The 24907-nt window shown below is 42.1% G+C and overlaps 2 protein-coding genes across 5 annotated transcripts in view; both read right to left on the bottom strand.

The window, feature by feature from the left end:
* The window catches only part of LOC110525400 (transient receptor potential cation channel subfamily M member 6), a 46276-nt gene extending 31404 nt beyond the window's left edge, over positions 1 to 14872 (bottom strand). Inside the window, exons 1-16 of one of the 4 annotated variants that reach the window (XM_036979539.2) lie at positions 14757 to 14872; positions 12173 to 12252; positions 11962 to 12000; positions 11066 to 11255; positions 10573 to 10786; positions 7987 to 8111; positions 7567 to 7738; positions 7232 to 7406; positions 3539 to 3662; positions 3330 to 3402; positions 3020 to 3120; positions 2371 to 2505; positions 1695 to 1748; positions 1450 to 1590; positions 914 to 1048; positions 410 to 681 (exon numbers count right to left, since the gene is read on the bottom strand). In XM_036979539.2, coding sequence (XP_036835434.2) covers positions 410 to 681; positions 914 to 1048; positions 1450 to 1590; positions 1695 to 1748; positions 2371 to 2505; positions 3020 to 3120; positions 3330 to 3402; positions 3539 to 3662; positions 7232 to 7406; positions 7567 to 7738; positions 7987 to 8111; positions 10573 to 10786; positions 11066 to 11255; positions 11962 to 12000; positions 12173 to 12252; positions 14757 to 14810 — 2084 coding nt within the window. In that variant the 5' untranslated portion in view covers positions 14811 to 14872. Of the gene's footprint in view, positions 1 to 409; positions 682 to 913; positions 1049 to 1449; positions 1591 to 1694; positions 1749 to 2370; positions 2506 to 3019; positions 3121 to 3329; positions 3403 to 3538; positions 3663 to 7231; positions 7407 to 7566; positions 7739 to 7986; positions 8112 to 10572; positions 10787 to 11065; positions 11256 to 11961; positions 12001 to 12172; positions 12253 to 12344; positions 12549 to 14756 lie in introns of those variants that run through there. The other 3 variants (XM_090237156.1, XM_090237157.1, XM_090237158.1) reach the window with 3 other exon arrangements.
* An 801-nt stretch (positions 14873 to 15673) lies between these two features.
* Positions 15674 to 22507, bottom strand: LOC118964850 (uncharacterized). Its single transcript, XM_090237159.1, has 2 exons — positions 19390 to 22507; positions 15674 to 19140 (listed from the first exon to the last, which is right to left on the bottom strand). Exons 1-2 carry the CDS (start codon positions 19771 to 19773, stop codon positions 18970 to 18972), a joined length of 555 nt encoding a protein of 184 aa, XP_090093285.1. The 5' UTR covers positions 19774 to 22507; the 3' UTR covers positions 15674 to 18969.
* Between the last annotated feature and the right edge of the window lie 2400 nt (positions 22508 to 24907).

Here is a 24907-nt window from a genome sequence, read left to right as displayed (position 1 = left end):
ATTAAGAAACACCGACCGGAAAACATACACTCAAAAACATAGTAATATACACACACAACCACAAAAGTTCACTCTGCTGAAACAACATACACAAAATCCCAGAGGCACACAGAGAGTTTGGGACTATAAGGTTCGATCTGCATTTAAAAAAAATATATATATATATGTATTGACATAGCCTTGTTCTGTTCAATGTTCTCTACCTATACAGTAATCTAAATACTCCAATTCATGCTGTTAAGCTCAAAAATATACAAGATAAAAAATCCCTTCCACCATTCAAATCAATGAGTCTTCAGAACATTAAAGCCAATTATCTCAGAATCTTTTTGTAGATACAAGATTATAGTCCCAAACTCTCGACACTACTACTACACAACACGTTTGATGTTTACGAGGAAACACTGACATAGAGTAGGTTTTGAGCTGCTCCCCTGTGGTGTCATCCATGTTACTCTGCCGAAACTCGTAGGCCATGGCACGGTACAGTTTACAGGCCACTGTAGCCCGGGCCATGGCCTCCTCCCCGTGCTGCCACAGGAACAGCGCCATCTGCTGCCGCCTCTGCAGCACAGCCCACACAAACAGGTCATTGAAGTTGTAAACAAACAGTGGAGAGTCACCCAGCTCGGAGCTCTGCTGCTGGGCCACCTTCAGGTCCCTGAGCACCATGGATCTTTCCTGTAGAGATAGAGGAGAGAGAGGAGGGAGGGGAGAGGCAGCCAGCCAATTAGAACACTAATGTACAAGGGGAATTTGTAGCCACACAATATACAGTACTAGCTATCAAAAGCCTGTGTGTTTGTGTTTCAGTGTGTAAGTGGAGACAAGTGTCTTTAAAAGACCTCTCATTTGTAAGACATGTTAGTTCTGTCACAGAGTTGTTTTGGCTGGTCCCATATCTTTCACAGACCTTGCGTTTATAGGGCTGAGCAGTGCGGAAGAAGGGTGGCCTTGAAGGACTACTGTTTGGGCTTTGGTGCGGGCGCAGGGTGCAGTCTGCCCTCCTCTTTTTGTTAAGGGGTCCTGAACTATCCCGTCCAGTCTCCTGGAAATGATGGTCACTTAAATCAGTGCAGAGTACACAAAGGCGTATTTAACAAGGTAAAATGTCTAAACAAAAACAAGACAACAACAACAACTCAAAAGAGAAAAACTGCTATATTAATGGTAACAGAAATGCTTGAGGGCCCAAAGGTGATCTCTTGCTCTGACTGTATACAGAAATCTAACATGGGCTGCGTTTTAGACAACTTTGCAGTCATGGTCCAGGTATCATCCAATGGCTGCGTGCCATGTCATTGACTATGTAGTCAGGCTTCATATTGCTATATCATATGATGTGGTCAGCTGATAGGCCTACAATATGTTAAACACCTACCCAGGCGCTGTGAGATTTAGCAGTCAAATGCAAAATAGTCATCCTGAAACGTGACCATGGTCTCTTACCTTGCAATGGGCATATAGGAGGTTATAGTGTGCCCGGAAGTGTTTCCGTGTGTATGTGCTCCGATAGGCTCCTCCTATCAGATACTCGATTACCTGCCCCACATCTATGAGGGAGACTCTGTATCCTTTAGGTATATGGGTCTACACAAAAACACACACACACCTGAGTAATTGAAACTCAATATGTCAACACGCAAAATAGTGTAGACATAACCACACACAAAATGTAGTTTCACAATATTCACCTGTTTCACATCTTCCACGAGAAGATGGAGAAAATTGTCTGTTGGTCCCTGCTGCTATAAAAAATAATGGCATGTCATGTCTTCATTATCCACAATCAGAAACCATCAAACACAAACCAGACTTCAGTGGCTAGTTATCTGGATTACAATGCAACATTTGTTCCTATGGAATGAAGTGGTAGACCAGATGAAAAGTTATCCTTTCAACTTTTAGAAAACAAACTTCCACAATTGGATATGATAATATATGGTGTTAAATCATTTACAACGTTATTAATTATTGAATATTGTTTATAACTCGAACAACCATCCACAGCTGGACTCGTGACAAAGAGCTCTGTGATCTACAAAACATCTTCAAACTGTGGGAAAACCAAACAACCAACGAAAGACTTACACTGTATTACTGTGATTGCAATTACCACAATTGCCACTGCTATGGCAATTTTGGTATATGAGTTAGCTAATGGCCATTGTACTGTCAATAGTGTAATGAAACAGGCGGGGAGCAGGTCTCGAACCCTCGAAATCGGCAGAGTCGATTTCCCGCGCTTATAAACCCAGGGTCGTTACAATAGGAAAACACAGAATTGCTTCGTGTACAGCATACAATAGGTTGTAACTCATAAATACAGAGCTGAAAAGAACAAGAGAGAGAAAGTGATCAAGTCATTACCGTGTTATAGAGTTCTTCCAGGCGTGACACGGTCAGAAAGCGGTTCATGGTCATACCGTTGTCGATCAGCAGTTTGACAAAGCCGACCCGGTCCATAACCAGAGCATCCAGCATGGCCTGCTCCAACGAGCCTACCTAGACAGACAACCACCACAAGCCCACCATAAAGCCTGACTGCCATACCATCAAACACAAACATATTTTTTTTTAAATGCACAGCAATTTCAGTTTACTTCCCCCCACCAAAAAATGTATAATATTTTTTTTTTTAAACAAGGACTACACAAACGGAGCGTAGTTTGCTTAGAGTTCTATGTAGTTCTACATACCTTTGGAACCTAACGTATACGACGCTCAATCGCTACGTTTTTGTAGTGTGTAGCAGGCTTAAGCAAGCCTTGCCTGCCCCCTGGGTCTGTCTTACATTTGAGTCATTTAGCAGACGCTCCAGAGAGACTTACAGTTAATGCATTCATCTGACGGTGGCTAGCAATGCCAACCACATCTCAAGTTAAATAAAGGTTAAATAAAAATGTCCTAGTACATTTTCCTCAATAAAGCAGCTATCAGCAAAGTCAGTGCTAGCAGGAAACGGCATTTTTGAAAAGGTAAGTACAACGGTAGGGTGTGAGTTGTTTTGGGTTTTTACCTGCCAGTGCTGGCCATACACAAGGATGTGTTTTTTAGCTATGTCTGCTCGGTCCCATGCCAGAGCTGTACTGAGCTGTTCCCCAGGAGACGCCTTGGTGCCTGTCAATCGTCACAGCATCTGTGGGTCCAATCTTAACCAGACATCAGCCCTGCATAACTTTTGTAGATCATGCATAGATCTATAGGTCATTTGTGTGAAAACTCTGATTTCAAGTTAGGATTCAGCCCAGAGAACACATAGAACAGACAAGACAGGACTGGGTCATTCCAGTGACTGACACAGGCATAAAGGCCAGGAGGAGCGGTACCTTTCAGTGTGGCCGTCAAAATGGCACAGTCTGCCTCCTGTTGATCCTCAGATTCCGAGTCGAAGATTGTGATCTGTGTTTTATAAAGATAGAAATGGGTGAGGATGGGATGGTTTTCCCAGGTTAAAGCCGATTAAAAATCATTCTCAAATGAGAATCTCAATTGAGAGTCAATGCCCGGGAACCCGGTCCACAGTCACGTTACTCACAGACTGTCTGTAGTCCATACACTCCATCAGAAGGTTGTAGAGCTGGCTGGCGTCTGCTCTCTCCAGACCAAACATGCCCCCTATCCTCAGCAGGAAGTCCTCCTGGATGTCTGTGTCCAGCTGTCTGTAAACAGTACCAACACAGTAAACATATACTGGTACACCAGTAAAGTAAGACATAGGCTAACAACCTGGGTCCTTTTGGCTCAACCACATGCTAAGATCTGAGCTCTGGTTAGCAAGCTGCCTCATACACCAGCCTCCACTCTCATTTCTCAATTGGCATGTTTTGGCCCCAAAATACTGTGTTATGCCTCTGGACACCTACAGTATACCTTAGCCCATTTTTCTGACCAGGGAAAACTCTGAGCCTCCCACTGGGTGAGGGCTCAGCAAACTTGATTTAAAACAGCAACATTTTCTCTACGCCCCATGGCAAAATGTGCAGAATTGCAGGAAATTAACTTTAAAACGAAAAATATATACAGTTGAAGTCGGGAGTTTACATACACGTTAGCCAAATACATTTTAACTCAGTTTTTCACAATTCCTGACATTTAATCCTAGTAAAAATTCCCTGTCTTAGGTCAGTTAGGATTACCACTTTATTTTAAGAATGTGAAATGTCAGAATAATAACAGAGAGAATGATTTATTTCATATTTTATTTATTTCATCACATTCCCGGTTAGAAGTTTACATACACTCAATTAGTATTTGGTAGCATTGCCTTTACATTGTTTAACTTGGGTCCAACGTATCAGGTAGCCTTCCACAAGCTTCCCACAATAAGTTGGGTGAATTTTGGCTCATTCCTTCTGACTGAGCTGGTGTAACTGAGTCAGGTTTGTAGGCCTTCTTGCTCGCACACGCTTTTGCAGTTCTGCCCACAAATATCTATAGGATAGAGGTCAGGTCTTTGTGATGGTCACTCCAATAACTTGACTTTGTTGTCCTTAAGCCATTTTGCCACAACATTGGAAGTATGCTTAGGGTCATTGTCCATTTGGAAGACCCATTCGTGACCAAGCTTTAACTTCCTGGCTGATGTCTTGAGATGTTGCTTCAATATATCCACATAATTTTCCTCCCGCATGATGCCAGCTATTTTGTGAAGTGCACCAGTCCCTCCTGCAGCAAAGCACCCCCACAACATGATGCTGCCACCCCCGTGCTTCACAGTTGGGATGGTGTTCTTCGGCTTGCAAGCCTCCCTCTTTCTCCACCAAACATAATGATGGTCATTATGGCCAAACAGTTATATTTTGTTTCATCAGACCAGAGGACATTTCTCCAAAAAGTACGATCTTTGTCCCCATATGCAGTTGCAAACCGTAGTCTGGCTTTTTTATGTCGGTTTTGGAGCAGTGGCTTCTTCCTTGCTGAGCGGCCTTTTAGGTTATGCCGATATAGGACTTGTTTTACTGTGGATATACAGTGGGGCAAAAAAGTATTTAGTCAGCCACCAATTGTGCAAGTTCTCCCACTTAAAAATATGAGAGAGGCCTGTAATTTTCATCATAGGTACACTTCAACTATGACAGACAAAATCAGAAAAAAATCCAGAAAATCACATTGTAGGATTTTTAATTTATTTATTTGCAAATGATGGTGGAAAATAAGTATTTGGTCACCTACAAAAGTTTATCTCAATACTTTGTTATATACCCTTTGTTGGCAATGACAGAGGTCAAATGTTTTCTGTAAGTCTTCACAAGGTTTTCACACACTGTTGCTGGTATTTTGGCCCATTCCTCCATGCAGATCTCCTCTAGAGCAGTGATGTTTTGGGGCTGTTGCTGGGCAACACGGACTTTCAACTCCCTCCAAAGATTTTCTATGGCGTTGAGATCTGGAGACTGGCTAAGCAACTCCAGGACCTTGAAATGCTTCTTACGAAGCCACTCCTTCACTGCCCGGGCGGTGTGTTTGGGATCATTGTCATGCTGAAAGACCCAGCCACGTTTCATCTTAAATGCCCTTGGTGATGGAAGGAGGTTTTCACTCAAAATCTCACGATACATGGCCCCATTCATTCTTTCCTTTACACGGATCAGTCGTCCTGGTCCCTTTGCAGAAAAACAGCCCCAAAGCATGATGTTTCCACCCCCATGCTTCACAGTAGGTATGGTGTTCTTTGGATGCAACTCAGCATTCTTTGTCCTCCAAACACGACGAGTTGAGTTTTTACCAAAAAGTTCTATTTTGGTTTCATCTGACCATATGACATTCTCCCAATCTTCTTCTGGATCATCCAAATGCTCTCTAGCAAACTTCAGACGGGCCTGGACATGTACTGGCTTAAGCAGGGGGAGACGTCTGGCACTGCAGGATTTGAGTCCCTGGCGGCGTAGTGTGTTACTGATGGTAGGCTTTGTTATTTTGGTCCCAGCTCTCTGCAGGTCATTCACTAGGTCCCCCCGTGTGGTTCTGGGATTTTTGCTCACCGTTCTTGTGATCCTTTTGACCCCACGGGGTGAGATCTTGCGTGGAGCCCCAGATCGAGGGAGATGATCAGTGGTCTTGTATGTCTTCCATTTCCTAATCATTGCTCCCACAGTTAATTTCTTCAAACCAAGCTGCTTACCTAATGCAGATTCAGTCTTCCCAGCCTGGTGCAGGTCTACAATTTTGTTTCTGGTGTCCTTTGACAGCTCTTTGGTCTTGGCCATAGTGGAGTTTGGAGTGTGAGTGTTTGAGGTTGTGGACAGGTGTCTTTTATACTGATAACAAGTTCAAACAGGTGCCATTAATACAGGTAATGAGTGGAGGACAGGTGAGCCTCTTAAAGAAGAAGTTACAGGTCTGTGAGAGCCAGATATCTTGCTTGTTTGTAGGTGACCAAATACTTATTTTCCACCATAATTTGCAAATAAATTCATAAAAAATCATACAATGTGATTTTCTGGATTTTTTTTCTCGTGTTGTCTGTCATAGTTGAAGTGTACCTATGATGAAAATTACAGGCTTCTCTCATATTTTTATGTGGGAGTACTTGCACAATTGGTGGCTGACCAAATACTTTTTGACCCCACTGTAGATACTTTAGTACCTGTTTCCTTCAGCATCTTCACAAGGTCCTTTGCTGTTGTTCTGGGATTGATTTGCACTTTTGCTTGATTTGCACCTCCAATTGACTCAAATTATGTCAATTAGCCAATCAGAAGCTTCTAAAGCCATGACATAATTTACTGGAAATTTCCAAGCTGTTTAAAGGCACAGTCAACTTAGTGTACGTAAACGTCTGACCCACTGAAATTGTGAGACAGTGAATTAAATTATAAGTGAAATAATCTGTCTGTAAACAATTGTTGGAAAAATTACTTGTGTCATGCACAAAGGAGATGTCCTCACCAATTTGCCAAAACTATATTTTGTTCACAAAATAATTTGCGGAGTGGTTGAAAAACGAGTTTTAATGACTCCAACCAAAGTGTATGTAAACTCCTGACTTCAAGTGTATATACACTCGCTATCACGAGGGGGGCCGCTAAAATGTTTTGCTCGGGGGGGGGGGGGGGTATGGATGTGGGTACAAAGACCCAGAAGCCACTGCGGCCCCTCTTGATGAGTTACGTTTTTTTGTGGCCCCCACCTCCATAAAAGTTGCCGATCCCTGCTCCACCGGACACAAACACCAAAGTCTTAAAGGCGTGAAAGCCATTATATGCATGACTACAGCAGCACTCCACACCTGTCAATAGCAGTCTGTTTGTGTAAGAATGCCAGCAGGTCAGCTGCCCGACCTGATCCCTCGAAGACAAACACAGGCACGGGGGGCACACTGCTCAAGTACTCCAGCACCATGGACACAATGTCAGGGCCGCCCTCCACCACCACACACACCACTGGCACACCCTGGTTAAACCCTACCAGAAAGGGAAACATCACACACAGACATATTGTTACACACGTGTATTACAATACTCTCTATCACACACACACTGCAATGCAATCTCTCTCTCTCTTTCTCACACCCATTCACATACACACACTCTCTCTTTCACACACAGTCACACACACACTCACGAGGGTGGATCTTCTGCAGTTGAATGTGCCTCTCCAGCTTCCTCCTCAGTCCCAGCTGGCAGCCATGTTTTCCCAGAGTTCCATCGTCCACTAACAGGAAGTGGGAGTGCAGGCCGTTCAGACACACCCTCTTACTCAAGGGGTTTCCCAGAGGCTGGTAGGGCCTGAGCACCTGGGTCAGGTATCAGAACACAGGTCAGAGAGCAGGCCAGAGAGAAAGCAGAAGAGGATATGAGATAGGCCATGCGGGAAAGTGAGAGCACATGGCAGCTCAAGAAAGATAAAAGGTGACATTTTCATGGCGCAAATTAGTACAGTTTTGTGCAAAAAATCCTGCGAACCTTATTATAATGTGACAGCGTGATTTAATTAGAAACTTTCCTTAAAAGCAATGATATCTTTACAGAGAACAACACTCACATCTCTCCCTATAAGGTCACTGTGATTGTCAATTACACCCCAAGGCGTAACCCCTACAGCGTTCCTCTTCCTGAGGTCATGGGTGCCATATGTTTTCACAGCCTCCCCTACGTACCGGGACACACCTAGGAGGGGCAGATTCTCAGTCCACTAACAGTGCCTTTGGAAAGTATTCAGAACCCTTGACTTTTTCCACATTTTGTTACGTTACAGCCTTATTCTAAAATTGATTAAATAATTTTTTTCCCTCATCAATCTACATAAAATACCCCATAATCACAAAGCAAAAGAAGGTTTTTAGATTTTTTTGCTAATTTTTTGCTAATTTATAAAACATAAAAAACTTAAGTATTCAGATCCTTTACTCAGTACTTTGTTGAAGCACCTTTGGCAGTGATTGCAGCATTGATTATTGGGTATGACGCTACAAGCTTGAAACACATGTATTTGGGGAGTTCCTCCCATTCTTCTCTGCAGATCCTCTTAAGCTCTGTCAGGTTGGATGGGAAGCGTTACCGCTCAGGTATTTTCAGGTCTCTCCAGAGATGTTTGATCAGGTTCAAGTCCGGGCTCTGGCTGGGCCACTCAAGGACATTCAGAGACTTATCCCGAAGGCCCCCATCTGATGTCTTGGCTTAGGGTCATGGTCCTGTTGGAAGGTGAACCTTTGACGCTCGGTCTGAGGACCTGAGCACTCTAGAGCAGGTTTTCATCTAGGATCTCTCTGTACTTTTCTCCACAGCATGATGGTGGCTTCACGGTAGGGATGGTGCCAGGTTGTGTCCAGACGTGACGCTTGGCATTAAGGCCAAAGAGTTCAATTTTGGTTTCATCAGACCAGAGAATCTTGTTTCTCATGGTCTGAGAGTCTTTAGGTGCCTTTTGGCAAACTCCAAGCGAACTGTCATATGCCTTTTACTGGGGAGTGGCTTCTGTCTGGCCACTCTACCATAAAGGCCTGATTGGTGGAGTGCTGCAGAGAAGGTTGTCCTTATGGAAGTTTCTCCCATCTCCACAGAAGAGCTCTGTCAGAGTGACCATTGGGTTCTTGGTCACCTCTTTGACCAAGGCCCTTCTCCCCCGATTGCTCAGTTTGGCCAGGCGGCCAGGTCTAGGAAGAGTCTTGGTGGTTCCAAACTTCTTCCATTTAAGAATGATGGAGGACACTGTGTTCTTGGGGACCTTCAATGCTGCAGAAATGTTTTGGTACCCATCCCCAGACCTGTGCCTCGACACAATCCTGTCTCGGAATTCTACGGACAATTCCTTCGACCTGAAGGCTTGATTTTTGCTCTGACATGCACTGTCAACTGTGGGACTTTAAATGGACAGATGTGTGCCTTTCCAATCATGTCCAATCAATTGAATTTACCACAGGTGGACTCCAATCCAGTTGAAAACATCAAGGATGATCAATGGAAACAGGATGCACCTGACCTCAATTTCGAGTCTCATAGCAAAGCATCTGAACACTTACATAAATATATATATTTATATATTTTCTTATTTTAACAGAAATGTTTTCGCTTTGTCATTATGGGGTATTGTGTGTATTGTTTTTTTTTATTTAATCCATTTTAGAATAAGGCTGCAACATTACAAAATGTGGAACAAGGCAAGGCATCTGAATTAGAGGTCGACCGATTAATCGGAATGGCCGATTAATTAGGGCCAATTTCAAGTTTTCATAACAATCAAAAATCCTTTATTTATTTATATTTTATTTAACTAGGCAAGTCAGTTAAGAACACATTCTTATTTTCAATTTACCTTGTCAGTTCAGGGATTCAATCTTGCAACCTTACAGTTAACAAGTCCAATGCTCTAACCACCTGATTACATTGCACTCCACGAGGAGACTGCCTGTTACGCGAATGCAGTAAGAAGCCAAGGTAAGTTGCTAGCTAGCATTAAACTTATTTTATAAAAAACAATCAATCAATCATAATCACTAGTTAACTACACATGGTTGATGATATTACTAGTTTACCTAGCGTGTCCTGCGTTGCATATAATCGATGCGGTGCGTATTCGCGAAAAAGGACTGTCTTGCTCCAATGTGTACCTACCCATAAACATCAATGCCTTTCTTAAAATCAATACACAAGTATATATTTTTAAACCTGCATATTTAGTTAATATTGCCTGCTAACCTGGCTCGTTGGGAACTCTGTTAGGACTTTGTTTGATTTTATTGATGTATTATAGTAAGTTAAAATAAGTGTTCATTAAGTATTGTTGTAATTGTCATTATTACAAATACATTTTTATTTTTATTTTAATTTGGCAGATTAATCGGTATCGGCTTTTTTTGGTCCTCCAATAATCGGTATCGGGGTTGAAAAATCATAATCAGTCAACCTCTAGTCTGAATACTTTCCAAAGCCACTGTATATACATACATACACATATAAACTGATCTACAACACATATAAACAAGTACATGTAATACACACCACACACACAGTATAATATATATATATATAAAATGAGCCCAAAATCACACACATATGCTGACATCCACACGTGCTTACTGTCTTAATTAAAAGAAATTGCAAATTCATCAGCATTATTTCACACACATACCTGTGTTGATGCCGTCTGTGAGTATCCAGGCTCCAGTGCTCTGGGCTGCTGTGATCAGGCCTTTGCTGAAGGCCTGTCTAACCTTGAGAGGGAGGGGGAAGTTCTCTGTCCCCCCATGAACCGTCAGCAGTAGTTTAGGCCGTTCCATCTGCCATTCACTCCGCATCAGCTGCAGCAGAGCCTCAGCCTTGGCATCGACCGCAACACGAACATACTGAACGGTCAACACATAAAGCATGGTCAGGTCAAACACATTAATATGAGATAACAGCTAGTCCTCGTTGGCATTACACTGCAGTTGGCATATTGGCATATTGACACACAAACACCACGTTTTTGTTACTCTGAGTTTCAGACGTCCAAACCCGTTCCTAACAAGCTTCTAAATGGTAAATACAAGTGGGAAACTCAGGTAGCATCATTGCACCCCTTGTTTCCCAGTTGGATATTTCTGAGTTCCGACTAGCACATGAATGCAGCAATAGCTACAAACCTTGGCATGGCAGTTACGTCCAGCACTGTCCTGGAAGTCAATGGTTCCGTAGGCATCGGTGGCACTGGTTTGTGTGTGGCACTCCACTGACCACTCCTCTTGTTGCCCTGTCCCAGGCCCAGGCCAGCTGGACATGGAAGGGCCAGTCTCCAGCAAGGTGTGCTCCCCTACCAGACGTCCACAGCAGCATCTGGGGGTTAGGGGTAGAGAGGCAAAACTCAAACCTTTCTGGTTGTTAAACATTGGCACAAAAATGCATTGTTGTTCCTATAAATGTGGTGATAATATACACTGAGTATACCAAACATTAAGAACACCTTCCTAATATTGAGTTACACCCTCTTCCTCAATTTGTCGGGGCATGGACTGTACAAGGTGTCGAAAGTATTCCACAAGGATGCTAACCCATGTGGTCTCCAATGCTTCCCACAGTTGTGTCAAGTTGGCTGGATGTCCTTTTGGTGGTGGACCATTGTTGATACACACGAGAAACTGTTGAGCGTGAAAAACCCAACAGCGTTTCAGTTCTTGACACAAACCGGTACGCTTGGCACCTACTACCATACCCAGTTCAATTAAAAATAATTCACCCTCTGAATGGCACACATACACAATCCATGTCTCAATTGTCTCAAAGCTTAAAATGATTTTGTTAACCTGTCCTCCCCTTGATCTACAATAATTAAAGTGGATTTAACAAGTGACATCAATAAGGGATCATAGCCTTCACCTGGATTCACCTGGTCAGTCTGTCGTACTCAGTGTATATGGAATTACTTTCTGTAAGTGTACTTTTACACTAAAATGGACAATCTCACTCTAAAAGCACGCACGCACACACGCACACACGCACACGCGCACACACACACACACACACACACACAGCAAAGTCATACCTTATTAGGTTTTGGCATACTTGACACATTGGAAAACATCTGCAACAAACAGGAAATGATACATCAGCAACATAACCGCTTCTACTAGAAAAGTGAGCATTACCAAAAGTTTGCATTTCTGCCTACCACTGTAAATATCATAATTCCAGCACTACTGTCCATTATCATATGAGATTTTGACACTGCTCAGCAAATACCAATTGCAGCTCACCTGTGTAGGTCTCGACATGCTGGGATGAATTTACCACATGCTCTCTTGCAGAAGGTATCTTCAATCCAAGATCTCCGTGACTGGAACACAACACACAACAAATGAACGCAATGCTTTCTGAGGGAGGAATACCATGAAAGCCGTGATACTATTAAAATGTCTAACGCATAACCTTTTGAGAAGAATTTGTGAGAGACATCAATGCTGTGCTATCAGGCTAACAGAAGCTACCTAATGCCGTATCCGACTATAAGAACAAATCGAACATAACAGTCTGTTCATTTCTGGAGACTGAGAGAAAACCGAGACCAATGTCATTGGACTGTAGCCCATGTCGTCATGTTACTCCACATTCGTCAGAGCCTCAGTCATGTATTTCCTGAAAGGCTCTTGCTCAACATTGGCCCAGCTCAAAATAGAAACATACACACATCCCTTTCCTGTGATTATCTAACATGATTCAGACCTTGAGTGTTGTTGAGTATTGTGTGCATGTGTATTTTCCATCCTCCTCTGTGTACATTCACTTCAATGCAAAACCTAGGAGGCTCATGGTTCTCACCCCCATAGATTTACACAGTAATTATGACAACTTCCAGAGGACATCCTCCAATCTATCACAGCTCTTGCAGCATGAACTGACATGTCCACCCAATCAAAGGATCAGAGAGTGAATATAGTACTGAAAGCATAAGCTATACCTAGCTGGCACTGCAGTGCATAAAATGTGGTGAATAGTTGACTCATAGAGAAAGACAATTTAATAGTTTTCAAACACATTTATTTAAAAATGAAGGAGAAGCAAATGAGAGAGCTATATGTCCTTGTATTTTTTTTCACTTTCACTTACTTAGCGAATACATCTAGATAGTTTAGCCTACTCAAACACCTGGCTCAGAGAGGGATCCTATGTTAGCTAGCTGGCTATCCAACACTGGAACTATTCCAAGGTAAGCTTTTGGTTTTATTAATTTATTGCCACCGGGGCCCGCCAGTGTAACTGCTAAACTGCTTGCTGACTGTGCACTGTATTGCATGATTGTAGCGGGTTTACTAACCCTTTCTATTAGCTATGTTGACTATGACGTTAGCTAATATGGTGACAACAACGTATGCTGTGTGTAGAGATTAGCAGATATGATATGAAGGTTTGGCTTGGAAAGCTGATGTGTTGTGCACAAGCGAAAGACAAATGTGAGAGGAGAGCGCATAGATGCGAGAAGGAATTATACAACTAGCAAAGTGATCATGCTGTTAGTATGTGTCTGATCAGGGGTGTATTCATTCCACCGAATGAATTCAGATAAACATACCTGAATTCGTCCCGTAGAAACTCTCGTTTTACAATGGTTGGACTGATTACACCCTAGATCAGCTAGATGCCTAGATGCAGGCAGGTGTGAAGGTGGTATTGAATGTGTCACTCTCTGTCTCACCTTGATTACAAAAAAAAAGTATCTTGAGCTGTGCACCTACGTTGTAAGCTTTCATTCATATGCTAGGTTGTAGCAACCTCATGATGGGTATAGAGAAAATTAGAGTATCATGTAGCAGCCTAAACCTATTGATGTTACTTTGAGCTGGGTGAATGATGACAGTCATCCAATATTCTGTAATAGAAATAAGGCCATGCTCATTAAAAAAATGTAACGTCCTCCCTCATCTTAAATGGCACTGACCGCCACTGGTGTGTGTGTGTGTGTGAAAGAGAGAGATTTACCTTCATTTAAACTAGGCAAGTCAGTTTACAATGACGGCCTAGGAACAGTGGGTTAACTGCCTTGTTCAGGGGCAGAACGACAGATTTATACCTTGTCAGCTCAGGGATTCGATCTAGCAACATTTCGGTTACTGGCCCAACACTCTAACCACTAGGCTACCTGCCTCCCCCCAAAAATATATAAATTCATCCTGGTCATCTCAACAAGATCGTAATTTACACACCAAACAATCTTTAGGCTTTTGTTTTTGAGTTAGTGACAAATGTTCTCATATGTAAACTTTGATTTTAGGTTTTTCGATAAATAAAATAGTCCCAAAAGATAGATTTTGAGTGTATCTTGAAAACTATAGTCTTACATAGAAAACTTGATTGCTTTAGGACTGTATAAAGTGGATTAATGAAACAAATACCAAATTTGTCTCAGGTTCTGTGCACTGTACAAACAAATGCAACGTTTGGACAGCACATTGACAAGAATAGCAAGGAAGCGAGAACATTGTTTTCTAGAAACACACGGTGACAACGGCAAAAATAGAACAGATTTGAATCACAACTGTGTCACATTAGATATGAGATGCCCACTATAAATTCACTTAGCCTTAGTTCACGACGATTTGACTTTATTTGAAGTTTATATAAGAAGCACTTGTATTATTATATAATGAAGTAAGACGGATTTCAAATAATTTGAAGACTTTTTTTCAAATGACAAAAAAAAGTTAAATATCTTGCAATCAGTCATTTCAGTTAGGCTACAATTTTGCAATTTCATACCACTAATACTCATAGAAACTTGCTAATGAACTGCCTTCAGTATGAGAAGCCATATAGATAATATAAATACAACTTATCCAAACTTACCATTGTAGAAGCTGCATTCATATAGGCACACAAATGATCATAACATAGGTCCATACGTATACTTGACACAGGTATCCGATACAGTAATTAAACTCATGGGTCATTCAGCTCCCCTGCTCTCTCATTGGCTGATCATTGTTAGAGACAGGCTTTAACCAGGCCTTGGTCCAAGGGTCAGTCATTCCTTCACAAAGGCTTTGAAGATCTCATGCTTTCCTCCACCATAAACACACTGGGAGAATCTCAATTGGATTGCTCTATTCCTTGCGTCCTCTCATCGCCTCCTTTTGGAAAAGGTCAAAGTTAGTTGAGTAGAGAAAACATATGTGCTTGTATGAAATGACTCTCCTGTCCCACTAGCATGTCATCGGGAAAGTTACATTTACAGAGGAAGATCCCCAAAATACATGTGTGTAGTGGTCAAAAGAAATGTAGCTAGTTATGCTACATATTTTATATATAAAAGGATAAGTTGCGTATCGTTTCTAAATGTGGGCATGCTATTCTACATGAGAAAACAATGGCTGATTCAAAGGGGATGTGGCAGATTTCAAAACTCTTCGTGGTAGATTTCGCAATTGAAAAAAGGCTAAGACTTGGAACTCCTGTTCTCCATGTACCACTTCACTAAGAGTTGGTGGTGCTGCATACGGCTAGTGCTCATCATAACCACCAATCAAATGCTTTTAAATCCCTAATGGGGGGTGTGAAAGTGCACTTTGGGACAATGTTATGGCCTCTAGGAAAGCCCAGGGCAACCCAGTTTGGTCAAAGAACATGGCTGTCAGAGTGTAGTAAACATGTGTGCCATCGATCACACTTCACCCAACACCCATGGAATGAGTTGTGGTCTGCTGCACTCCATTCTTTAAGGGAGTGCAGCACCTACCCATTGGTCATTTCAACAATAAACAGTATACATAATAATAGTTTTATTGTACAAAGCGATAACTGTATAGACCAACACAGACCTCAAACTTGCCTTGTGTTACCTACAGTGCCTTCAGAAAGGATTCATACCACTTGACTTAACAAAAACAAATTGTGTTGCAGCCTAAATTCAAAATGGATAAAAAAGAAGAAAAATCCCCCTCACCTCTCTACACAAAATACTCTGTAATGACATATTGAAAAAATACCTCACAAAGAATGTACTGGTACTGTATACAACATGTTGAGCGGCAGTTTACAGACTGAAGAGCAGACTTGTAAACAGAGTAACGACTTCCGTATGTTTGCCTTAACATAGACATTAATTGATTAATACATCAATTCTTTCATCAATAAATCCATCTATTTGGAATGCAATTTAAAGTAAGAATCCAACAGCAAGCCCAGCTAGAGGAAAAGCATAGTTTAGGTTTAGTTAAAATAAAATAGTCCATTCACTTTGAAAACCATCAAAGTAGCCAGGGTGGGTTAATGTACCAACAACTAGCTGCAGACAACACACATTTCATCCCTTCATTCCAATACAATATACTGTAGGCTACATGAAGATAAAAAAAAGGAGCACTGAATGCCGTTTAATGACGCTATGTCAATGATTTATCTCCTAAAAGTAATAAAACAATTAGTGTTCAGTGTATAAAAGCTCTTACAAATACCGGTCCCCAGGGGCGGACTGGCATTTCTGACACATCGGCCTATTATCCAAGGCCCTCCCACCAGCCCATTTTTTCCTTGAGGTCCCCATTATAAGCCAAGTAATGATAATTTTGCAAACAAAAAAAATGTACTAGTTAGACAGGCCCAGTGGACCAGCCCATCTGGCATTTGAGCCAAATGCTAGTTCGCCCCTGCCGGTCCCAACTGGTGGAAATAATTTTACTCTGGTTTCATGCTGTAAGCCATATAGATATAGTTGTATTTCCATGGTAATGACACTGTAGCCCTGGTATGTACAGTGCATTCGGAAAGTATTCAGACCCCTTGACTTTTCCCATTTTGTTACGTTACAGCCTTTTTCTAAAATTAACACAATACCCCATAATGACAAAGTGAAAACAGGTTAAGAAATTCTTGCAAATGTATTAAAAGTCTAACAGAAAAACCTTATTTACATAAGTATTCAGATGCTTTGCTATGAGACTCGAAATTAAGATCAGGTGCATCCTATTTCATTGATGATCCTTGAGATGTTTCTACAACTTGACTGGAGTCTACCTGTGGTAAATTCAATTGATTGGACATGATTTGGAAAGGCACACCTGTTGGTCCCACAGTTGACAGTGCACGTCAGAGCAAAAACCAAGCCATGAGGACAAAGGAATTGTCCGTAGAGCTCTTAGACAGGATTATGTTGAGGCACAGATCTGGGGAAGGGTACCAAAAAAATTCTGCAGCATTGAAGGTCCCCAAGAACAGTGGAAGACGTTTGAAACCACCAAGACTAATTCCTAGAGCTGGCTGCCCGGCCAAACGGAGAAGTCCGGGGAAAAGGGTCTTGGTCAGGTAGGTGAACAAGAACCTGATGGTCATTCGGACAGAGCTCCTCTGTAGAGATCGGAGAACCTTCCAGAAGGACAACCATATCAGCAGCACTCCACCAATCAGGCCTTTATGGTAGAGTTGCCCAACAGAAGCCACTCCTCAGTAAAAGGCACAACAGCCCGCTTGGTGTATTCCAAAAGGCACCTAAAGGACTCAAACCATGAGAAACAGGAATCTCTGCTCTGATGAAACCAATATTGAACTCTTTGTCCTGAATGCCAAGCCTCACATCTGGAGGAAACTTGGTATCATCCCTACGGTGAAGCATGGTGGTGGCAGCATCATGCTGTGGGGATATTTTTCCATGACAGGGAGACTAGTCAGGATCGAGGGAAAGATTAACAGAGCAAAGTACAAAGATCCTTGATGAAAACCTGCTCAGGACCTGACTGGGGTGAAGGTTCACCTTCCAACAGGACAATGACCCTAAGTGCACAACCAAGACAACGCAGGAATAGCCTCAGGACAAGTCTCTGAATGTTCTTGAGTGGCCCAGCTAGAGCCTGGACTTGAACCCGATCAACCATCTCCGGAGAGACCTGAAAATAGCTGCTGTGACACTCCCCATCCACCCTGACAGAGCTTAAGAGGATCTGCAGAGAAGAATGGGATAAAACTCCCCAAATACAGGGGTGCCATGCTTGTAGCGGCATACTCAAGGCTCTAATCACGAGCAAAGGTGCTTCAAGAAAGTACTGAGTAAAGGGTCTAAATACTTATGTAAACGTGATTTCAGTTTATTTTTCATAAATTTACAAAAAAAAAGTTTTTGCTTTGTTATTATGGGTATTGTGTGTAGATTGAAAAAGGGGGGTGTTATTTAATCCACTTTAGAATAAGGCTATAACGTAACAATTTGGAAAAAAACAAGGGGTCTGAATACTTTCCGAACGCACTGTACATACAGCTTTATCCTTGTGTTCAAAGCAGGTACAATAACCATGTAGCCAGATTTCAGAGTTAGTGTCTCAGGCCAGGTGAAAGAGCAAAAATGTTGCAGTTGTAAAGCTAATTTCCTGCAAATCTACAAATTGTGTCATGGGGCAGAGCTGTTTTGTTGTTGCAGCTTTAAAGATAATATGCTGCAATTTTGCGATGAGGCAGAGGTAACGTTGCGGCTTTGAAGCTTAAATTACAGTGCATTCATGCCAAAACAAAAATTTGGGGGAATAGTATGGAGTTGACAAATGTATTATTTGTGGAGTACTGTGGATACCAATATCCCTGTGAGCCTCCCAGGCCCATTTTGCCCAGGGTTAAGAACATCAATTGTAGATTAATAATAGCATCACACTGTATTACACACTTTAAACTTATTCCACAGATCCTTTGGCCAAAAGCAATTTAATGTTTTTTTGTAATATTAATTTTATAACATTTAAGGTTAAAATGTAATATTCAGTATATATTTTGAGATCTGGCCAGGTGTCCACGTACCCCACTTTGAGAACCCCATGGTCTACACAGTATAGATCTAAAGCTATGGCTCTGATGGGCAGTGTGTCTGGTTGGAGGAGCTTTAGGACAGGCTCCTTGTAATGGCTGGAATATAATAAATGGAATGGTATCAGACACATGTAAACCACGTTTGACTCCGTTCCATTAATTCTATTCGAGCCATGAGACAAAGCCAGTCCTCCTATAGCTTCTCCCACCAGCCTCCACTGGTGGCCACCTCTCATAAGAGTTCCATGGTGGGCAGACCTTCATGAATTAAAACTTATGACTCCATGGCTTCACAGGATAATTCTTTGGCAGGGGGTTCTCCATTTGATCCAGAGAGGTTTCCATTCTGAAGGAGTGAAATGTCCAGTTCGGGTAGAGGGACCCTCCAGTACTGGAATGAGTTGAAAGTGCATAGGTCATTGCCATCATCATCTTTGTGTGTGACCTAGAGGTGAAAGGAAGAGGGAGAGCGTTTAATAATTAACAGAAACAAGAAACTGTTGTAGTGGTGACTTAAGAACTTAGTGACATGGTTTGAAAGGAAGAATGGGTACTGAAAAAATACAACGTGCAACATCTTGTGGACACCTCAAGTATTGCGCTCAATGGATGTTGATTACAACAATTTCAACCTTGTGCAGTTTGTTCCAGTATACACTTTCTAGGCAGCAGTAACATATATATATATACTTACAATCCTTGGAGCATCGTATCTTGTGACAGTGTTATCTCGTGCACGTTTCTTAGAGGTCACCGTTGAGCAACCAGAGTCCACAGATGCACTATCTCGGATACTTCCAGAATTATTTACCAGCACACTCGGTGGTGCACTGACCCGATGTTCACTATTTGACAGCTTGCGCGGTTTAAGTGTTTCTTGATGTTCCTCCTGATCTTCGAAATAATACGGTCTCTTTTTGCAGCGTCTTCCCAACAAAGCGAGCAGAGATGGCGGACTCACGCACCCGGCTGCAGCCATGCTTTCTAACTGCGTATCAAATTTGTCAAATGGACGAAAACATGATCTTTTAACAGGCGTGTCGTGGAACAAAACGTCTTCAGCTCGCCTTTTCGTCATGTGTACAAGCGTGGAATCTTTCAAGCATCAACAACAGGTAACAATGTTTTGACTGAGCCGCGCACCACTTACTGTGTAAATTACACACGCGGTCTGGCCAATGAGAGTGGTTGTCACTAGTTAACAAAGTCATAAACCCCGCCTATATCTACAATTTAAAATCGGATTTTAAAACTAACCTTAACCACACTGCTAACTGTATATTAACACAAACGCACGTTTGTTTTCATGAAATGTTACGATACAGCCAATTTTGACTTTGTGGCTGTCTTATCTTGTGGAAACCAATGAGAGGATGTATCCTGTTCCCGCCCACCACTATCAAGGCTCTTCTCCGCACCAGTGCTATCTGGTATCATCGGGACGTTCATACCTTAAACCTTATTTTTAGTATGTGTCCTACTCCCCTCAAACGCAACTCTGGACCTCTGAGCCAGTTCCACTGTATTTTTCTCCCTCATTGTTCCCCTCTAATCAGGGGCTGGTTTAGACATTGGATGCCAGGTGGGTGAAATTTAGTTATCAGGTAGAACAGAAAACCAGCTGCCTCCACTCGGACCTCGTAGGGTAACAGTTGAATACCCTAAACATTATACATTTCAATTGGGTAAGGACGTCCCAAGGAATCCAGCTAGAAAATATAGCGCCACCTACCGTTTCAAGTTTGTCACGTACACAAGTACAGTGAAATTAATTTTTTTGCTTGAGCTTTCCCAACAATGCATTAATAAATATCAGTAGGAATATATTTATTTTAAAAAGTCAAGTAGAACCAAAACACACAATAAATATAAATAATATGAACATGAAAGTAAATAAGCTACACAAAGGATGAGTTCCAGGGTCAGTGCCAATACCATATTTATAATGTGCAGGGATACTGGAGTGGTAGGGGTAGGTGTGTATATATAGGGACAAGGTGAGTAGGCATCAGGTTATATGAATAACAGCGTAGCAGCAGCATATATGATGATTGTATGTGTAGTCAGTATGAGTGTGTGTGTAAGCAAATTAAGTGGGTGATTTTCCGGGCCTTCCTTTCACACCACCTGATAGAGGCCCTGTTGCTTGAGAAAGCATTATTGAGATGGCCAAATAGGGCATTAAATTGATTAGGACAGTCCTTCATATACATGGTCATTGGGACAATCATTGTCAGTGAATAATTCAATGTGTGCACTGACTGGATCTCCTGTTAATTATATACGACTATGGAATCTCCTTTTGTGCTGTGTACACAGAAATGTATTGATATGATAAAGGATTCACCACTGATGTTTATCTTCAGTAACTTCTCGATCTACCTGGCTGTATAGTCTGCAGACAGTAATTGACAAAGGGGAATTGTTGTAGAATAATTACATTGATCATAGTTGGTCATAATGCTTCAAATTATTTCTGTCTGTAACTGCAAACAGAGGGAATATAGGAGATTCATTCTTGGTCAAATAAATTTGAATTGCGTCATGAACAATACCATTCAAAATTAGACTAAAATGTAAATTACATTTTTTTTCTTAAAATTGTGTTTTCCTTTATTGTTACGTGAGGCAGTAGCTAGATCCAGTTTGTAATGCTGAAATTCAAATCATATAATTAGTTTAAAACAACTTTGTCCGACCCTCAGTATTACCAACTCCAGCAACTGACTTTTCCCAGTGAGAAAATACTATAAATAGCCAGAGTTGGTCACTGTATTTTACAAAATAAATACATTGGGAAGCTGTAGAGGCGGGTCTAACACGCATGAAACCACATCAGGTCAGCATGGAGACATCACCTTACATCTAACTGAAGACAAACAGTCCAAGGGCTGAATGATTTAGTCATATCAGTCCATTATAGGTCCCCGTCTCAATCTCAAAGGCTTGGACGTAAGGTGATCGGGGAGTTCCGGCAATGAGATATAGAAAATAAGCACATTTAAAGCAAACCTTTCCATTGTCTTGTGTTTGTCTTCTTACTATTTAAAAAAATAAATGCTCTCGATGGTTGTTGCGCTGTAATGTCACGTCAGACTGCCACAGCTCTCTCGCCATGGCAACGCTTCCAGTCTGTCATACAGGTACTTCAGCATGGACTGATCATTCTTAGTGTAGGTGGTGGGGACAGACTCTCTCCACCTGCAGTGAAAGATAGTGTTTCTCAATATGCATACTAATCAAATCAAATCAAATATATTTATATAGCCCTTCGTACATCAGCTGATATCTCAAAGTGCTGTACAGAAACCCAGCCTAAAACCCCAAACAGCAAGCAATGCAGGTGTAGAAGCACGTTGGCTAGGAGAAACTCCCTAGAAAGTCCAAAACCTAGGAAGAAACCTAGAGAGGAACCAGGCTATGAGGGGGTGCCAGTCCTCTTCTGGCTGTGCCGGGTGGAGATTGTAACAGAACATGGCCAAGATGTTCAAATGTTCATAAATGACCAGCATGGTCCAATAATAATAATCACAGTAGTTGTCGAGGGTACAAATGGTCAGCACCTATTGAGTAAATGACATTTGGCTTTTCATAGCCGATCATTAAGAGTATCTCTACCGCTCCTGATGTCTCTAGAGAGTTGAAAACAGCAGGTCTGGGACAGGTAGCACGTCGGGTGAACAGGTCAGGGATCCATAGCCGCAGGCAGAACAGTTGAAACTGGAGCAGCAGCACGGCCAGGTGGACTGAGGACAGCAAGGAGTCATCATGCCAGGTAGTCCTGGAGCATGGTCCTAGGGCTCAGGTCCTCCGAGAGAGAGAGAGAAAGAAAGAGAGAAAGAGAGAATTAGAGAGAGCATACTTAAATTCACACAGGACACTAGATAAGACAGGAGAAATACTACAGATATAACAATAAATTCACATAGGGGGTCCAGGGCACAGCTGGGGGCAGAGGGTGGTCTATAGCAAGCGGAAACGGTGAGAGACTTGTTTCTGGAAAGGTGGATTTTTAAAAGTAGAAGTTCAAATTGTTTGGGTACAGACCAGGATAGTAAGACAGAACTCTGCAGGCTATCTCTGCAGTAGATTGCAACTCCGCCCCCTTTGCCAGTTCTATCTTGTCAGAAAATGTTATAGTTAGGGATGGACATTTCAGGGTTTTTGGTGGTTGTCCTAAGCCAGGATTCACACACCGCTAGGACATCCAGGTTGGCAGAGTGTGCTAAAGCAGTGAATAAAACAAACTTAGGGAGGAGGCTTCTATTGTTAACATGCATGAAACCAAGGCTTTTACAGTTACATAAGTCAACAAATGAGAGCACCTGGGGAATAGGAGTGGAGCTAGGCACTGCAGAGCCTGGATTAACCTCTACATCACTGGAGGAACAGAGGAGGAGTAGGATAAGGGTACGGCTAAAGGCTATAAGAACTGGTCGTCTAGTACGTTCGGAACAGAGAGTAAAACGAGCAGATTTCTGGGTGAGATAGAATAGATTCAAGGCATAATGTACAGACAAAGGTATGGTAGAATGTGAATACATTGGAGTTAAATGTAGGCATTGTGTGATGATGAGAGAGATATTGTCTCTAGAACATTTAAACCAGCAGATGTCACCACATGTGTGGGAGGTGGAACTAAAGGGTTGGCTAAGCCATATTTAGCAGGGCTAGAGGCTCTGCAGTGAAATAAGACAATAATCACTAACCAGAACAGGAATGGACAAGGCATATGGACATTAGGGAGAGGCATGTGTAGCCGAGTGATCATATGAGTCCAGTGAGCAGTTAGGCTGGCTGGAGACACGGCGACTCAGACAGCTAGCAGGCCGGGGATAGCAAGCTAGCAGAAGGGCCTTAGAGGGACATCGCGACGGAGGAAGTCTGTTATAGCCTCCTCGTGTGGTTACGTCAACTAGACCAGTCGTGATGGAGTAGTAGGGTTCCGTGTAGCAAAAGGGTTCAGTCCAATTGACAAAATAGGTATAGTGGCCCAAGAAATTGACCGATGGACCTATTCAGCTAACAGTCCGATATGCTCTAGACAGCTAGCGGGCCGCGGCTAGCAGGCTAGCAGATGGGCATTCAGGGGAGGTCGTGACGTAGGAGCCAGTTGAATAACCCTCTTGAGCAGATTACGTTTGTAGTCCAGTCGTGAAGGCGCTCTGTATCGGCAGTAAAAGGGGTCTGGGCCAATTGGCAAAATAGGTATTGTAGAGTGGCTGATGGACATTTCAGCTAGCCGGGAGATGGACCTAGCATGGGTTAGCTCCCAGCTAATTGGTGCTTGCTTTGGGACAGAGACGTTAGCCGGGAGTAGCCACTCGGATTGCAGCTAGCCAGCTGCGACGATCCAGGTGAAAAGGTTCAGAACTCGCGATAGGAATCTGGGGATATGGAGAGAAAATAGGTCCGGTATGCTCTGGTTTGAATCGCGTTGTGCAAATTGGCGAGAGTTTTCCGAGCTAAAGGTTAGCTTATGACCGCTAGCAGTGGTTAGCTGACAACTAGCTAGTAGCAAGTTAGCTGGCTAGCTTCTGTTGGGGGATTTCGGTCCGAAGTAAAGAAAAATACTTTAGAAAAAAGCAGATCGACACCACATTGGGTGAGGCGGGTTGCAGGAGAGTATTTGGAAGTTCATGTTTAGAAAAATGTTAAAAAAAAGGATATGCAAAGAAAAATAAATAAAAATATATATATACATGGGACACGACAGGACGAGGACAAAGACGTCTGACTGCTGCACCATCTTGGATTTAATGCATATTCTTGATACCATTTGAAAGAAAACACTTTGAAGTTTGTGGAAATGTGAATTGAATTTAGGAGAATATAAAACAATAGATATGATAGAAGAAAATACAAAGAAAAAAACAACCAGTGTTTTTTTTACCACCATCTTTGAAATGCAAGAGAATGGTCTCTGTTATAGCCATCACTCTGGTTGTAATTCCGATAGTGTCCAGAAGATGGCAGCAGTGTATGTGCAAAGTTTCAGATGGATAACTTGGAGTATGACTGATCCTCAAGACTTTTAGTGTGAAGTCCCCATGTACATTTGGGCAAATCGTGAAGGAGACATTAACATTCATATTCTATTTATCTGTGAGAATATCGTCAAATCTGTATACTTGGACTTTGATTTAGCTTTCCAAGTATTAGTAGTCATATTATAAGTTCTACATTTACAAAACAACCACTTTTAATAACTT

The sequence above is a fragment of the Oncorhynchus mykiss genome, chromosome 6 (genome assembly GCF_057628025.1).
Source record: "Oncorhynchus mykiss isolate SJ-2025 chromosome 6, ASM5762802v1, whole genome shotgun sequence".
NCBI classification, from domain to species: domain Eukaryota; kingdom Metazoa; phylum Chordata; class Actinopteri; order Salmoniformes; family Salmonidae; genus Oncorhynchus; species Oncorhynchus mykiss.
The sequence above is the reverse complement of the archived record's forward strand: the minus strand, read 5'-3'. Positions and strand labels throughout refer to the sequence as shown.

What these genes read in the sequence shown, in the direction of transcription:
- LOC118964850 (XM_090237159.1), bottom strand. Translation starts at nt 19,773, where the DNA reads ATGACGAAAAGGCGAGCTGAAGACGTTTTGTTCCACGACACGCCTGTT. An exon ending in GATACGATGCTCCAAGGATT is followed by an intron (nt 19,141 to 19,389) that starts GTAAGTATATAT and finishes TTTCACCTCTAG; the next exon opens with GTCACACACAAAGATGATGA.